Raw genomic sequence first — 17,178 nt, forward strand, 5'->3', positions numbered from 1 at the left:
CTGTAAGGGCTACACCTGGAAATTCATTATTTTTTTTCTGGAATGAACCACAGAGATTATAATTTACAACACTGTTCCCACCCGTTCCATCCCACACACTCCCCTGCCTTACATACATACGCTAGGGCTTAGAGATGGGATTGAGTTACAGATGGGGCACTATTATTATTAGCCAGGATTTTCATTAGAGTGATTAAGTATTTGCCTTTAAGTAATAGATAATTAGCCCAGATGATATTAATATCATTTTGGGGAGTTGGGGAGGGAGGGATGCAGATAATCGTGTGTGTGTGTGTATGTATGTGTGTGTGTGTGTAATGCTACCTTAGAAATCCCCTAATCATCCACAGAAAAATTTTCTTTGAGAAATCTAGCTACCTTTCAAAAGTATGATAACTAAACACAAAGTGCGTTCATAAGTATTTAGAACCTTGGATTCTAGTTCTAGAATCCACGTACAAGCAATTCTTAAATAGATATTTTTAAAAAGTAAGTTTCATTTAGTAAATATGGTCATTTCAGTCATCTGGCTGATCTCTGATAAATGAATGGCCTTTCTGTCACCATTTGTGAGTAATACTTCTTTTTATAATGAAAGTGATTTGTAGGGAAAAATTCATCCAAAAAAGTTTTCGGTTTCTTCTGTATTTTCAGCCTTCCTTTTATTTTATGAATGAAACATTGATTTTTTTAACGCAATTTTAACTTTAGATTTCTAATTAAAGTGATGTGTAATTATGATACATATTTCTAGGTTTGTAACCACTCAAGGACACATACACGATACAGAGCTATCATCACCGGAGACTCCAAAAGAGGGTCCCATTGTACAGCTAGTTCAAGAGGAAGAAGAAGAGGCAAGTCCATCTACAGTGACCCTTCTGGGTAGTGGTGAACAGGAGGATGAATCATCACCCTGGTTTGAGTCAGAGACACAAATATTTTGCAGTGAACTATCTACAATTTGTTGTATTTCTAGTTTTTCTGAATATATATATAAATGGTGTTCAGTTAGAGTTGCTCTTTATCGGCAACGTAGCAGAACTGCTGTAAAGAAAGAAAAAGATCATCTTGTGTCAGCTCAACCATTACCGCTACCTGCAGAATCAGTGGATGTTTTAGTCTTGCCACCTCCAAGTGGAGAAATGGACAGCAAGAATAATGAAAAGGAAGCTGAAACTATTGTTCCAGGTGACTTAAGTAGTATGCACAAAGGTGATTTGATTAATCACAGTGCAGATGCAATTGAACTTGAACCAAGCCATCCTCAAACTCTTTCTCAATCTCTTCTCTTAGATGTTACTCCAGAAATCAATTCATTATCTAAAATAGAAGTATCTGAGCCTATTAAATTTGAGACAGGACCTACACCATCTCAAGTGATCCCCCTGGAGAGTTCTGTTGAGCTTGTTAATAAAACAGAAAAAAAGTCTGAGAGTTTTAGTTCTATAGAGAAGCCAACTGTGATCTATGAAACAAATAAACTTAATGAAGTAATGGATAATATTGTAAAAGAAGATATAAACTCCATGCACATTATCACAAAGCTATCTGAAACAATAGTGCCACCTGTAAACACTGCTACTATGCCAGACGGTGAAGATGGGGAAGCCAAAATGAACATAGCTGACACACCAAAGCAAATTTTGACTCTCGTTACGGATTCTTCTTCATTACCTGAAGTGAAAGAGGAAGAACAATCTCCGGAAGATGCCCTTTTAAGAGGGTTACAGAGGACAGCTACAGACTTTTATGCTGAACTGCAAAATTCCACAGATCTAGGATACACTAATGGAAATCTTGTACATGGATCAAACCAAAAGGAGTCAGTATTTATGAGACTTAATAATCGTATAAAAGCCTTAGAAGTTAACATGTCTCTCAGTGGTCGCTATCTGGAGGAGCTTAGCCAAAGGTAAGCTTTATCATAATTAGCACAGTCCACTTTGCACTGTGAGGTAAGAGGCGTAGTATGATCTGTGACTAGAGGAGGAGAGGATTAATTATCTCATGATATAATAGTAGTCAGTGCCATTTTAGCTGGAGAAAGAAAGTTATTTGGATATTGATCAAGGACTTAAAGAATTGATTTTTAGAAGTACTAAGTGATGTTATATCTATATATCTATCTATCTACATATATATATATATATATATATATATATATATATATATATATATATTAGGGTGACAACAAGTTTGAATTTAATCAGTTTCTCCTTTCTTCTGTTGTTTAACTTCAGCCACTTTTACTGTTTGGTTCCCACAGTACTCATGGGGACATATATGTAATACCTATATAAACTATGGATGTTGCAGTTCTTAGTGAAACTAGATAAGATATCAATTAAGAGTTTAAGTAAGTGAAGACTAAAGTGGACTGAACTGGATGATTAGGCAACATTTGCAGTCTTTCATGTCTTAGAATCTTAGTTCTAGTTGTGATAATTTATGCTCTTGTGCTCATAAGTGCCAGTGTGCTTATGCAGTGATTAGCGCCCCAGTCATAGTTCTACTTTTTCCCTGTACTTGTTTGCTCTTTTTTATCCCTTAAGTGTCTGGTTTTCTCAGGACTTCTTTTCCAACATTTTATAAACACCTAGGCAATAAATGTCCAGAGTATCTGAAACACCACCTTTCCCTACTCCTTTTAAATCAAGATGCCTCTAATGAGATGTCACTAAGGTCATCATTCTGTCCCAATGGGTTTCCTCCTAATCCATATATACAATTTATTGGCAAATTGTTTGTGCATGTGCATGCATGCCCACATTAGGTAGGTACCTCACACCTGCTTCTCCCTGACCCATCAGCTGCCTTAAGGGAACCACAGAAATTACTAATAATTTTTTTGTTTTTAATTGAGATATAATTAACATTAATTTCAGGTATACAATGTAATGTTTTAATGTTGCATATATTGTGAAATGATCACACATTAAGTCTAGTTACCATTCACTTACTACATAGTTACAAGATTTTCTTTCTTTGTGATAAGGGCTTTTAAGATCTGTTCTTAGCAACTTTCAGATATACGGTAGAGTATTATTAACTGTAGTCATCATGCTGTACATTACATCCCTATTACTTACTCATTTTATAACTGGAGATTTGTACCTTTTGACCCACTTTATCCATTTCTCCCATCCCCCATCTCCTACCTCTGGCAGTCACCAGTTTGTTCTCTTGTATCTATGTGTTTGAGGGTACTGTTATTATTAGATTTCACATATAAGTGAGATCATACAATATTCTTCTTCTGATTCATTTCACTTAGCACAATGCCGTCCGGTTCCATCCTTGCATTTGTGCAAGTGGCAAGATTTCCTTTTTTCATGGCTGAAAAATACATTGTATACAGATACCACATTTACTTTATCCATTTATCCTTTGGTGAACACTTAAGTTGCTTCCATGTCTTGGCTATTGTCCATAATGCTGCAGTGAACATGGGAGTGCAGATATCTTTTCAGGTTAGTGTTTTTCATTTTCTTCAGATAAATACTCAGAAGTGGAGTTACTGGATCATATAGTAGTTCTATTTTTAATTTCTGAGGAACCTCCCTACTGTTTTCTGGAGTGGCTGTACCAATTTACATTTCCACCAACTGTGCACAGGGGTTCCCTTTTCTCTACATCCTCACTAGCACATGTTATTTCTTATATTTTTGGTAATAGCCACACTGATAGATATGAGGTGATCTCTCATTGTGATTTTGATTTGCATTTCCATGATGATTAGTGATTTTGAGCATCTTTTCATGTACTTGTTGTCCACCTGTATTTCTTCTTTGGAAAAAGGCCTATTCAGATCTTCTGCCAGTGTTTTAATTGGGTTGTTTAATTTTTTGCTATTGAGTGGTAGAAGTTCTTTATGTATTTTGGATATTAACCCCTAATCAGATACATTATTTCCAAATTTTTTATCCCACTTGGCAGGCTGCCTTTTCATTTTGTTGATGGGGTTTTTTGCTGTGCAGAAGCTTTTTAGTTTGATGTGGACTCCACGTGTTTATTTTTGCTTTTGTTGTCTTTGTTTTTGTTGTCAAAGCTGAAAAACCATCACCAAGATCAGTGTCAGGGAGCTTACCACCTGTGTTTTCTTCTGAGTTTTATGATCTCAGGTCTTACATTCAAGTCTTTAATCCATTTGAGTTACTTTTTGTAGATGGTGTAAGAGTGCGGTCCACTTTCATTCCTTTGCCTGTGGGTGTCCAGTTTTCCCAACACCATTTATTGAAGAGACTGTTCTTTCCCCATGGTATATTCTTGGTTCCTTTGTCATAAATTAATTGAACAAAAACGTGACTAATCTTGGATAGCAGTGAGATGCAAAGAATTGATGTTAAGGTAGCAAATAGCTCAAGGAGCTTCTTTATTTTACTTTTATAAGTGTTCCAGGCCTCAACAAAGTCATTTTCAAAAGTAGATTTATCTCAAATATTGAAATCAGAAGTGTGTTTGCAGTAATAAATTAATAAATAAGAAATTAAAGCTAATTTAAATCATTTCTTACTCCACAGGTACCGAAAACAAATGGAAGAAATGCAGAAGGCTTTCAATAAAACAATAGTAAAACTTCAGAATACTTCGAGAATAGCAGAGGAGCAGGTTGGTCATCTTCAAGCGTTATTTACTTTTTATATAAATTTCTTCCGAATTCTGTAGGCCCTTGCTGGTAAGAAGAATAAGTAGTATTTGTTCATTTCTTCACCCTGATAGGTGTTCATTTCTTCCCCTTAAGCCTGTTAGAGGATGTCATGTTTGGGAAATTACCTAGCTATTAGCATCTGCATCTCTCTCCTATAGAGAGAATTTTCTTGAGCATTGTTCCTATTACATTTCAAAATTTCTGTGTGTGTATGTGGTAGAAGTGCAGTGGACTTTGTTAAACTCAAATCTTCTGTGGTTTTCTACACAGACAGTCTGACTGATTGCAGATGAGAACAGCTGTGTTGCTTCTTTTTAATCCTCATATCTTTTCATTTCTTTTTTTCTCTATCTCTTGCCTGGAGCTATGCATTGATGCCATAGAATAGTGGCCATTGCCTTGTCATGTTGATTTTAAGGAAACAGTTTCAGTATTGCAGTATTCAGGTGTTTATTAAATGTTTTTACAGTGTGTTACTACAATGAAGAAACACTATATTTTTCTAAAGTTTATCCCGGACTAGGGGATGATGAGATGAGGTGAGGAGGCCTGAGGTTTCAGAATTTAGTAGCACCTTACTCTCAGTTCCTGACACATTACAATTGTGGTTCCATACAAATTTCCTCCTTTAGCGGTTTATTTTCATTGAAGTTTGAGTTACTTACGTATTTTGAATACAAGTCCTTTATTAGAGATATGCTTTGCAAATATTTTCTCTCAGTTATTATTTGTTTTGTCATTTCTCTTAAAAGTATCTTTTGAAGAGCAGAAGTTTTTAATTTGTTGAAGCCTATTTACCCATTTTGTCTTTGCTCTATAAAATCTTACCTCAACCCAGAGTCATAAAGATTTTTTTCCTCTCTTTTCTTCTAAAAGTTTTATAGCTTTTGTTTTACATTAGGTTTGTGATTGATTTTAATTTTTACGTGTTGCAAAGTAAGGATCAAAGTTATTTTTTGGTGGGGATGGGGATGGAAAAACATGAATATTCCTTTATTCCTTTATTTTGTTCTGTTCATCTGTCTTTATGCTGATACCAGACTGTTAACTATTACTGTATCTTTATAGGAACTTTTGAAGTCACATAGCGTGAATCTTCCAACTTTGTTCATCTCTTCCAAAATTGTTTTGGCTAATACAGATTTTAGAATCAGCTTGTCAATTTCTACAAAAACAACATGTTTACATTTTAACTGGGATTTTGTTGGAATTTATAGATCAGTTTGGAGAATCGACATCTTAACATACTGTCTTCTGACCCGTGAACACAATATTTATTTAGTTCTTCATTGATTTTAATGGTTGAAATGATTTCCCATCTGTATTTTCTCTTTACGATATATATAATATCTGTGCCTTATGTCTCAAAGACTTATTTAAATACTTTTAAATAATTTGTGTATTATTAACAGTATTAAAGATCAGTCTTGATGAGAAGTGTTAATCAACTTACTAAATTTCAAAGTTTTTTTTTCTTTAAATGTTTGTAACTGTCAGGAATTTATCAGTATTTGTCAAATGTGAGTCAGAAGATACAGTTTAATGAATTACCTTTAGCATCTTAAAAAGATGGAAGTAGGATAGAAAGTACCAGTGTATCACAGTAAGGGAAGTGAAACTTTTTGTTACAGTTTTATACATCCATCTCCCCCAAGCAACCCCCACCGCCCCCCAACACAGTTGAGATTTAAAATTTATTTAAATCTAATTTTTTATTGTTTTATTTTTTGAGAGAGAGACAGAGACAGAGCACAAGCAGGGGAGGGGCAGAGAGAAAGGGAGACACAGAATCCGAAGCAGGTTCCGGGCTCTGAGGTGTCAGCACAGAGCCCAACGGAGGGTGCGAACCCACGAGCTGTGAGATCATGACCTGAGCCGAAGTCAGATGCTTAACTGACTGAGCCACCCAGGTGCCTCGAAAAATTTATTTAAATCTAAATTCGAAAAACTTACTCTGGAATGATAAATGGTTATATGGCTATTTCATACAGCATCCTACAGAGTGTTAGATTTCTTTTACTTTCTGTCCTGTTTTCCTCTTCCCCAAATTCATTAGTAAGTTGAAATTTTCAGTACAGTGTCCCTAATATAGGTTCCTGACCATGAGTATGATGCATATTTCCCTAAAATATACATGCAAATGATATTTTAAATAAAGACATGTTTGTTGATTATCTAAGCTGGAAAGATAGGTGTTTTGATTGATTTATTTTCATTGGGGATTAGTTTAGCATTGACAAGCTCATCAGTTGTGGGTTTTTGATTATGTGACATCCTAAGTTCCATCCTAATGTGCAGTAAAATAGAACTTTTAAAAGCTTGCTGTGAGCCTGCTTTATATACAAAAACATTTTTCAAAAAATTTTCAACATGTTTTTGTGCTTTGGTTGAAAAACACGTATTTGACGAAATGTTTTGCATATAGCTGAGTATATGCTTGTTTATACATATGGAGCCCAAATTAACTTGAAAAGTATTTTATTAACTTCTATTAGACAGTATTCTACATGGTAGCAGTAAATGGCAACATGATTTCTTGGAGGGAGAGGGGAAGGAGGGTTCAACAATCTCAGATTCTTTTTCTGTTTTGTTTTTTTAAATTTCTGGTCACACTTTACCATATTCATTCATTAAGAGCTTGCTATTAATATGGGTTTTTTTTAATTCTTGAGGAACTTAGTAATTTTTCCAGGTGTTTTTACTTGAATTTACAGCATATTTAAAGTACAGATGAAACTTGCACACACTCAAAAATAATACTTATTTTTTTCTTTATCATAGGATCAGCGGCAAACTGAAGCCATCCAGTTACTACAGGCACAATTGACCAACATGACACAGCTTGTTTCAAACCTATCGACAACAGTAGCAGAATTACAACGTGAGGTAATTGTTATTGCTGCTGTTGTAAGACAAACTGCATATGTAGAGGTTGCCATAAAGACAAGATTCTTAAGAATGTAGTGTCTAAGATCTTTAACCAAACAAAAGTGTCATTTATAGAGAACTTGTTCACAACACCAGAATGTGGCATTTTATAAAATTTTTTTTTTAATATTTATTTTGAGGGAGAGAGTACAAGCGCAGGTGGGGCAGAGAGAGAAGGAGACCCAGAATCCGAAGCAGGCTCCAGGCTCTGAGCTGTCAGCACAGAGCCCGACATGGGGCTCAAACCCACGAACCTCAAGATCATGTCCTGAGCTGAAGTTGGATGCTTAACCGACTGAGCCACCCAGGGGCCCCCAGGATGTGGCATTTTAAAGTTTATATATTAATAATGATAATCTTTTTGGAAAACAAGGCATTCATAGTTTAGGTCTTACCTAAAATATGGTTATAAGTCAATTCTGTTAGGCCTTTTTCAGACCACCGATACTTCATTTTCAGCTCAAAAAGTCTTCTTCAGTTGCTTAACAAAGCAAAAATTTTGTTGAATTATTAAGTATTTATTGAACATCCAGTGTATATGAAGTGTGAGCTATGTAGTCCTCGGGGCATACAGCAGTGAGGCCACATAAGTGCCTCTCTCCTGGGGGAGAGAGAGAATATATATAGTAAATATATGTTAGGGACAGTAGGATAGAAATGAAATGTGTGCATGTGGAGTGGCATGGCAAGGGTTGCTCCTTTAGCTAGAGTGATTTTGGAAGGCTTATTTATCTGAGGCGGTGGTGTTAGAACTTGAGTATTCAAGAAGACTTAGCAGCCACATGGGCCTAGGGTCCGAACAAACCTGTTACTAGCAGAACTAGGGCAAAGGACCCACGATTAGAAATAGTGTAACATGGGGCGCCTGGGTGGCTCAGTCGGTTAAGCGTCCGACTTCAGCCCGGGTCATGATCTCGCGGTCCGTGAGTTCGAGCCCCGCGTCGTCGGGCTCTGGGCTGATGGCTCAGAGCCTGGAGCCTGCTTCCGATTCTGTCTCCCTCTCTCTCTCTGCCCCTCCCCCGTTCACGCTCTGTCTCTCTCTGTGTCAAAAATAAATAAATGTTAAAAAAATTTTTTTTTTTAAAAAGAAATAGTGTAATGTGACTCTGTTGATCAAGTGTCTGACTCTTGATTTTGACTCAGGTCATGATCTCATGGTTCGTGGGTTCAAGCCCTGCTTTGGGCTCTGTATTGACAGTGCAGAGCCTGTGTGAGATCCTCTCTGCCTCTTTCTCTGTTCCTCCCCTAATTGGTCTCTCTCTCTCAAAAAAATAAACTAAAATTAAAAAAAGAAAGAAATAGTGTAATGTGTCTGAGGGTAGAAAGAAAGCTGGCATGGTTGGAGCGGAGTGAATGAGGGGAAGGAGGGTCAGGGATCCAGTCATGTAGGCCTTAGTAGGCAATGTAGAGTTTAAATTTTATTCTGATCATTGCAAGTCATTGGAAAGAATTAAGAAGTGACGTGGGTCGTCTCACTGACAACACTTTGAGAAGCTCCCCATTTGTTGTCCTGTGGAGAATTGCCTCTTGGGGAACAGCAAGAGCAGAAGTGAGGAGGAAACCAATTAGGATGCAGTTTCAGTAACCTGAGTGAGGTGATGTTGGTTTGGACTGAGATGTTAGAAGTGGATAACAGTGTGAAGTTGTGTTCAGGAAATATTTAAGAGAATGACAAGCCTTACTGAAAGATTGGATGTCTGGGACGAGCAACTAAGGATGACCCCCACGTTTTTGGCTTAAATAACTGGGTGATTGCTGGTTCAGTATTGTAAGACGACAAAGACTGGGCAGGAGCAAGATTTTTTTTTCCCTCCCTGAGGAAATAGTACAGATGGAAAGACACAGCAGATGTGGCAAAATGTTAACTTTGGTGAACATAGTGTGAAAGGCATGAATATGCTCATTGTGCTATTTTTTAAAGTTTTCCTTAGGTTTGAAAACGTTCAAAGAATTGGGGGGGAGAAAGAAGAAAAAGACATTGCCTCACAGTAGTACGTTTTCTAAGAACATGCCTTACATTTTATCATTTGGAAATACATTTTAAAAATGTTAAAAATGATTTGTCTTTTGATTTTTATATCCCACTATATTTTTTTCCTAGTATAATTTTTATACTATAATAATAACAAAATTTAATGCTAATATAATATTTAATAATATATAAACTATGTAATAATTATTAACTCCTTTTCCATCAGGTTTCAGATCGACAGAGCTATCTTGTCATATCTTTGGTTCTCTGTGTTGTCTTGGGACTGATGCTTTGTATGCAGCGCTGTCGAAACCCCTCTCAATTTGATGGAGATTATATTTCAAAACTTCCTAAAAGTAATCAATATCCAAGCCCTAAAAGGTAATATCAGCATCTTATTTCACATTTTTTACTGTGTTTTTTACATTTTTGAGAAATATGACAGAATAAAGGAATACTGAGATAATTTTTCCCCCATATGATTGTCTTACAACTGCAGTGTTAAAACATCATTGGAACTAGAGAGATGGTCCTGTACCTGGAAGGTTCTGTAGCCCGGATTAAAGAGAAAACACTAATAGGAAGTGCATACCCTTGAAATGTTTTGGTTGTAAAGGATGCTCGAATGTGGAATTCAAAGGGAGAGGATAATAGATATTTTAATATAGCACCTTTTAGAGAATGACCTTTAAAGTTTTTTTTTTTTTTTTTTTTTTTTACACATAATAAACAATAAGTGGAGTGTTACACTAGAGATCAGTATTCTGGGGCGTGTTTAATTCTCGATAGCTTCCATCAAGCCCCAACTGCAGAGTAAATTATATGTAGTTTACCCTGTTCTCAGTGTTGGTTTTTCTTCATGTTTTAGGTGTTTCTCTTCCTATGATGATATGAATTTGAAAAGGAGAACCTCATTCCCACTCATCAGATCCAAGTCTCTACAGTTAACTGGCAAAGAAGGTAGATTTTTGTGTAATATGTATACATACACATGAATGTGGCTTACTTCTGGCATAAGTATAATGTCAGTGTTTTGTTCGAAACCATCTGCAACAGAATAGTGGGTACAAGTAACCTTTGTGTTTGTGCTGTGTCAAAGCTGCCTTATCATTTTCACACTTTATATATATATATATATCTTTGTTCCTAAAAGCCTAGAGGGTGGGGAAGGGGGGCTTAGTTTAATTAGCCATTGGTAGCTTTATTTGCACCTGCTCCTGTTTAGAAGTATTTCTTTTTAGAAAGGGATGTTTGAGAAAGTTCAACAGATTTGGAAAACCTGAATGTGCTCCCATAGCATCCTGTGCTTATCTGCCTCCTCTTCTTGTACAGGTAGGACCCCTTTTGTCTCTAGTTTAGGACCATGAGGCACTTGCTGGAAAAAAATCTAGTCTACCTCTTATTTATAGGCCAGGGTCTATAATAGCGTTCCATTGTCTGACACTCAATACTTAAATTCAAATGAATGAATATGTACTGAGTGGCTGCTTTTCTGTATCCGTTCTTTTGTAATTTGTACTTATTATTATTTTTTGTAATTAGTACTTATTAAAAGACTTATATTTATAGCAGTATTAAAATAACCAAATTAATTGTATATTTCAGTTAGGAATGCTTTCTCAATTATTGGCTCCCCTTTCTTTAGGACTTAGTATGCAGCAGCATGTTTCAGCTGACTAACTCATTTGAGTGATCATTGCTGAGCATCACTGGTTTTACTGTTATCACAAAGCTTTACTGATTTAACCCATTACATATGTGCTTACTTATGATTAGTAAACCACTTCTTTCTTCCTGCCTTTTTTTCTTCTGTTGGCTGATTTTTTACTATAACTGAAAAAAATTTTTTAATTTATTTTTAAGTTTATTTACTTATTCTGAGAGACAGAGAGAGAGAGAGAGAGAGAGTGTGAGTGTGTGCAAGCAGGGGAGGGACACAGGGAGAGGGAGAGAATCCTAAGCAGGCTCTGCGCTGACCATGTGCAGCCCAATGTTGGCCTTGAACTCACAAACCCATGAGATCACGACCTGAGCCGAGATCAAGAGTCGGAAGCTTAACTGACTGAACCACCCAGGCACCCCTATAACTGAAATTTTTGATTGAAGTGTTTGTTACATGTAAGAAAATGTAATTACATGTAAAGCTTGGTGAATTTTCTTTTTTTTTAAAATTATTTTACTTTATTTTTTTTTAATTTACATCCAAGTTAGTTAGCATATAGCGCAATAATGATTTCAGGAGTATAATCCAGTGATTCATCTCCTATATATAATACCCAGTGCTCATCCCAAATGCCTTCCTTAATGCCTCTTGCCCATTTAGCTCATCCCCCACCAAAAACCCCTTCAGCAACCCTCAGTTTATTCTCTGTATTTAAGAGTCTCTTATGTTTTTCCCCCTCCCAGTTCTTATATTATTTTTGCTTCCTTTCCCTTACATTCATCTGTTTTGTATCTTAAATTCCGTTTGAGTGAAGTCATGTGATACTTGTCTTTCTCTGATTAATTTTGTTTAGCATAATACAGTCTAGTTCCATCCACGTAGTTCCAAATGGAAAGATTTCATTCTTTTTGATTGCCGAGTAATACTCCATTGTGTAATATATACCACATCTTCTTTATCCATTCATCAGTCAATGGACATTTGGGCTCTTTCCATATGGCTATTGTCCATAGCACTGCTATAAACATTAGGGTGCATGTGCCCCTTTGAAACAGCACACCTGTATCCTTTGGATAAATACCTAGTAGTGTAATTGCTGGATTGTAGGGTAGTTCTATTTTTAATTTTTTGAGAAACCTCCACACTTTTCCAGAGTAGCTGCACCAGCTTGCATTCCCACCAGCGGTGCAAAAGCGTTCCTCTTTCTCCGCATCCTCACCAACATATGTTGTTGCCTGAATTGTTAATTTTAGCCATTCTGACAGGGGGGAGGTGGTATTTCATTGTGGTTTTGATTTGTATTTCCCTGATGATGAGTGCTGTTGAACATGTTTTCATGTGTCTGTTAGCCAAAGCTTGATGAATTTTCATAAACCAAATGAACACACCTGTATGACAATACCCAGATTAAGATGGAGAACTTAGGGTGCCGGATGAATTTTATTACTTTATGTACCTCATGGAAATATATTAATTGTAAAGTATTTGTTTTTCTGTGACTGGTTTTTTTCACTGAACATCATGTCCTCTGGGTTCATCCATGTACATGCGACCAAATTTCCTTTCTTTCTAAAACTCAGTAATATTCTGTTTTCAGATACACCACAATTTGTTTATTTCATCTGTTGATAGGCATTTAGATTGTTTCCAGCTGTTGGCTATTGTGAATATTGCAGATATGAACATGAGTGTGCAAATATCTCTTTAAGACCTTGCTTTCAGTTCTTCTGTATGTATACTCAGACATTGGATTGCTATATCATCTGGTAGTTTTATTTTTTTTATTTTTTATTAAAAATATTTATTTTAGGGGCGCCTGGGTGGCGCAGTCGGTTAAGCGTCCGACTTCAGCCAGGTCACGATCTCGCGGTCTGTGAGTTCGAGCCCCGCGTCGGGCTCTGGGCTGATGGCTCAGAGCCTGGAGCCTGTTTCCGATTCTGTGTCTCCCTCTCTCTCTGCCCCTCCCCCATTCATGCTCTGTCTCTCTCTGTCCCAAAAATAAATAAAAAACGTTGAAAAAAAATTTTTAAAAAAATATTTATTTTAATGCTTATTTTTAAGAGAGGAAAACAGAGAGCACAAGTAGGGGAGGAGCAGAGAGAGACGAGACCCAGAATCGGAAGCAGGCTCCAGGCTCGGAGCTGTCAGCACAGAACCTGACGCGGGGCTCGAACTCACAACCGTGAGATCGTGACTTGAGCTGAAGTCAGACACTTAATCGACTGAGCCATCCAGGTGCCCTGGTAGTTTTATTTTTTGAGGAAACTTTCCACTGTTTTCTATAGTGGCTGCCTATTATACAATCCCTCTAGCAGTATACGAGGGTTACAATTTTCTCCACATCCTCACCAACACTTGTTTTTGTTTGTTTGTTTTTGTTTTTTGGATAGTAGTCATCCTAATGGGTGTGGTGAATTCTCATTGTGGTTTTGATTTGCATTTCTCAGATAGAAATGTTGAGCGTCTTTTCATGTGCTTGGTGGACATTTGTAAATCATCTTTGGAGAAATATCCTTTGCCCACTTAAAAAACTTTTTTATTTGATATTTTTCTTTTTTAACTTTACTTAAATCCAAGTTAGTTAACATATAGTGTAATCATGGTTTCAGAAATAGAATTTAGTGATTCATCACTTATGTGTAACACCCAGTGCTTATCCCAGCAAGTGCCCTCCTTAATGCCCATCGCCCATTTAGCCCATCCCACCTCCCCTCCAGCAAGCCTCAGTTTGTTCTCTGTATTTAAGAGTCTAGGGGCACCTGTGTGGCTCAGTCGGTTAAGCGGCCAATTTCGTCTCAGGTCATGATCTCACAGTTCATGGGTTCAATCCCTGTGTTGGGCTCTGGGCTGACAGCTCAGAGTCTGGAGCCTGCTTCAGATTCTGTGTCTCCCTCTCTCTGCCCCACCCCAGCTTGCTCTCTCTCTCTCTCAAAAATAAATAAACTTTAAGAAAAAAAAAGAGTCTCTTATGGTTTGCCTCCCTCTCTGTTTTTATTTTTCCTTCTATTTGGATTTTTTGTTAATTTCTTTATATATTCTGGATATTAATCCCTTATGAGATACATGATTTGCAAATGTATTTTCCCATTCCTTGGATCATTTTTTCACTCTCGATTTTGTTCTTTGATGGACAAATGTTTTTAAGTTTGACGAGGTCTCATTTGTCTATTTCTGCTTTTGTTGCCTATACTTTAGATGTCATATCCAAGAAATCATTGCCAAGTCTCGTGTCATGAAGTTTCCCCTATGTTTTCTTATAGGAAGTTTATAATTTTACACCTTAGATCTTTAATCCATTTTGAGTTAACTTTTATATATTGTGTAAGGTAAGGTCCAACTTCATTCTTTTGCATGTCAGTATCCAGTTTTCCCAGTACCATTTGTTGAAGAAACTGTTTTTTCCCCCATTGACTGGTCTTGTTACTTTTGTTGAAGATTATTTGACCATATGTGTAAGAGTTTATTTCTGCGTTCTTTATTCCATTGGTCTACTTATCTCTCTTAGTGCCACACCGTTTTGACTGTAGCTTTGTAACACATTTTGAAATCAGGGGTGTGAGCCCTCAAACTCCATTCATCTTTTTCAAAATGGCTTTTTCTATCTGAGGTTCCTTGAGATTCAATATAAATTTTAGGATGTATTTTTCTATTTCAACAAAAAAAAATATTGTTGGGATTTTGGTGGGGATTAGGCTGAATCTGTAGGTTATTTTGGTAGTATGGACATTGTTTAGTATGGACAGTATTAAGTGTTCCAGTCATGAATGTGAGATGTCTTCTCATTTGTTTGTATCTTCCTTAATTTCTTCCATCAATATTTTGTACTTTTCTTACACATTCTTAGGCTTATTCCTAAGTAGTTTATTCTTTTTGATACTTTTATCAATGGAATTGTTTTCTTAATTTCCTTTTTGGATTGTTCATCATTAAAGTATAGAAATACAGCTGATTTTTGTGTTGATTTTGTATCCTGCAACTTTGCTAAATCCATTTATTAATTCTAATGTGTTTTTTTTTATTCTTTATTTTGAGGGAGGGAGGGAGGGAGGGAGAGAGAAAAAACACAAGTGGGGGAGGGGCAGAGAGAAGGAGATTCATATACATGATTGCATCCCATTTCAATATTGTATAGTATTTCAGTAACTGACCAGTTCACAGTGTATTTATCCATTCTACTGCTACTTACAGTTGGGGCTATTATAGATAATGCTGCTGTAAACATTCCTTTCTATACTGGAACATAGTTGTATGAGTTTCTCTAGGAATATTACTTATATTTAACACTGCTGGGTTGTAGGTCATGTTTATCTGCAAACGAACAGATAATGGTAGACTTTTCCAAAGTGGTCATAACAGAGTATGCTTCTACTAGTGCCTTGAGAATTTCCATTATTCTACATTCTTGCCAACAAACACCGGATTCTCAGGTTGTAAAGTGTTCGTTAATATTATCACAGTTATAATTTGCATTTGCCTGATTACTAATGAAGTTGAACAACTTTACTTTATGCCTTTTAGTCATTTGACTTTCCTGGACAACTGTAAGTTTTTTGCCTGTTCTTCTGTTAGATTGTTTATCTCTTTTGTACTGGTTTATAATTTTTAAGATTGTAATCATACTCATTGGTTGGTTAAGTATGTTGCAGATATTTTATTTCACTTTGAGATTTGTCTTGTAATTGGAGTCTTTTAAATAAGAGAAGCTCCTCTTGATTTCAATATAATCAAATATATGGGGTTTTCCCCCCATTCCTCAAAAAATGGTGGTTAGTGCTTTTTATCTCCTGTTAAACAGAATTTTTTTCTCCAGGTTTATGGATGATACTGTTATAATTTTCTTTTAAATGTTTACTTCAGTTTTTATTTTTAGTTCTTTAATCTACTTAGAATTGATTTTTTTGTATGTCACCTTCAGTAGGAATTCCAACGTAAAATTTTATATAAATATATTCATTTATTTTGGGTTTCTTGGCCATTATTGACTGTTTATGTTTTCATATAAATTCAGAATTATCTATTAAATGTTTCATCACAAACAAAATTTAATTGAGATTATAGTAACAATATCAGTTTGGGAAGGATATAAGCATTATCTCTGTTTACTCTAAAAAGGTCAAACTTTTGGGAGCTTTATTCCTAGAGTATTTTTTGATGCTGGTAAATGGTATTGTGTGCACGCGCGCGCGCGCGCGCGTGTGTGTGTGTGTGTGTGTGTGTGTGTGTGTATTGCTGGTATGTAGAAATACAATAGATTTTGGTATTATTGAGATTAGCTGTGTGCTTATTCATTTTCCCTGGATCTGTCCATTTCTGATAGATAGGTATTAAAGCCTCTACCTATATCCTCTTGCAGTATTAACCTCTTTATCATTATGAAATGCTGCTCTTTATCCCTGATAATTACCTTTTTCTGAAATCTGCTCGGTCTGAAAGTAATATTGCTAACTCTGCTTTTTTTTTTATTTGTGTTAGCATGGTATATCTTTCTTTATCTCTATACTTTTAATCTATACCTTTATATTTAAAATGGGTTTCTTGTGAAAATAATCCCATTTACAATTGCACCAAAAATAATAAAATACATAAGAATAAACTGAACCAAGGAGCTAAAAGACCTGTACTCTGAAAACTATAAAACACTGATGAAAGAAATTGAAGATGGCACAAACAAATGGAAAGATATTCCATGCTCATGGGTTGGAAGAACCAATATTGTAAAAATGTCCATACTACCCAAAGCAATCTATAGATTTAATGCAATCCCTATCAAAATACCAACAACAATTTTCACAGAACTGGAACAAATAATACTAACATTTGTATGGAACTAAAAGGATCCGAAATAGCTAAAGCAATCTTGAAAAAGAGGAACAAAGCTGGAAGCATCACAATCCCAGATTTCAAGATATACCGCAAAACCATAGTAATCAAAACAGTATAGTTATGGCACAAAAATAGACACAT

At 36.0% G+C, this 17,178-nt stretch overlaps 1 protein-coding gene across 8 annotated transcripts in view; it reads left to right on the top strand.

Moving 5' to 3' along the window:
* The window catches only part of SUCO (SUN domain containing ossification factor), a 92,373-nt gene that overhangs the window by 63,216 nt on the left and 11,979 nt on the right, over positions 1-17,178 (top strand). For 7 of the 8 annotated variants that reach the window (XM_043568898.1, XM_043568902.1, XM_043568900.1 and 4 more), the window contains 5 exons: positions 755-1,915; positions 4,524-4,611; positions 7,433-7,537; positions 9,778-9,932; positions 10,420-10,511. In XM_043568898.1, the coding sequence (XP_043424833.1) occupies positions 755-1,915; positions 4,524-4,611; positions 7,433-7,537; positions 9,778-9,932; positions 10,420-10,511 (1,601 nt within the window). Of the gene's footprint in view, positions 1-754; positions 1,916-4,523; positions 4,612-7,432; positions 7,538-9,777; positions 9,933-10,419; positions 10,512-10,792; positions 10,884-17,178 lie in introns of all 8 variants that reach the window. The other variant, XR_006295459.1, reaches the window with a different exon arrangement.

This window comes from Prionailurus bengalensis, chromosome E4, assembly GCF_016509475.1.
Source record: "Prionailurus bengalensis isolate Pbe53 chromosome E4, Fcat_Pben_1.1_paternal_pri, whole genome shotgun sequence".
Lineage (NCBI taxonomy): Eukaryota > Metazoa > Chordata > Mammalia > Carnivora > Felidae > Prionailurus > Prionailurus bengalensis.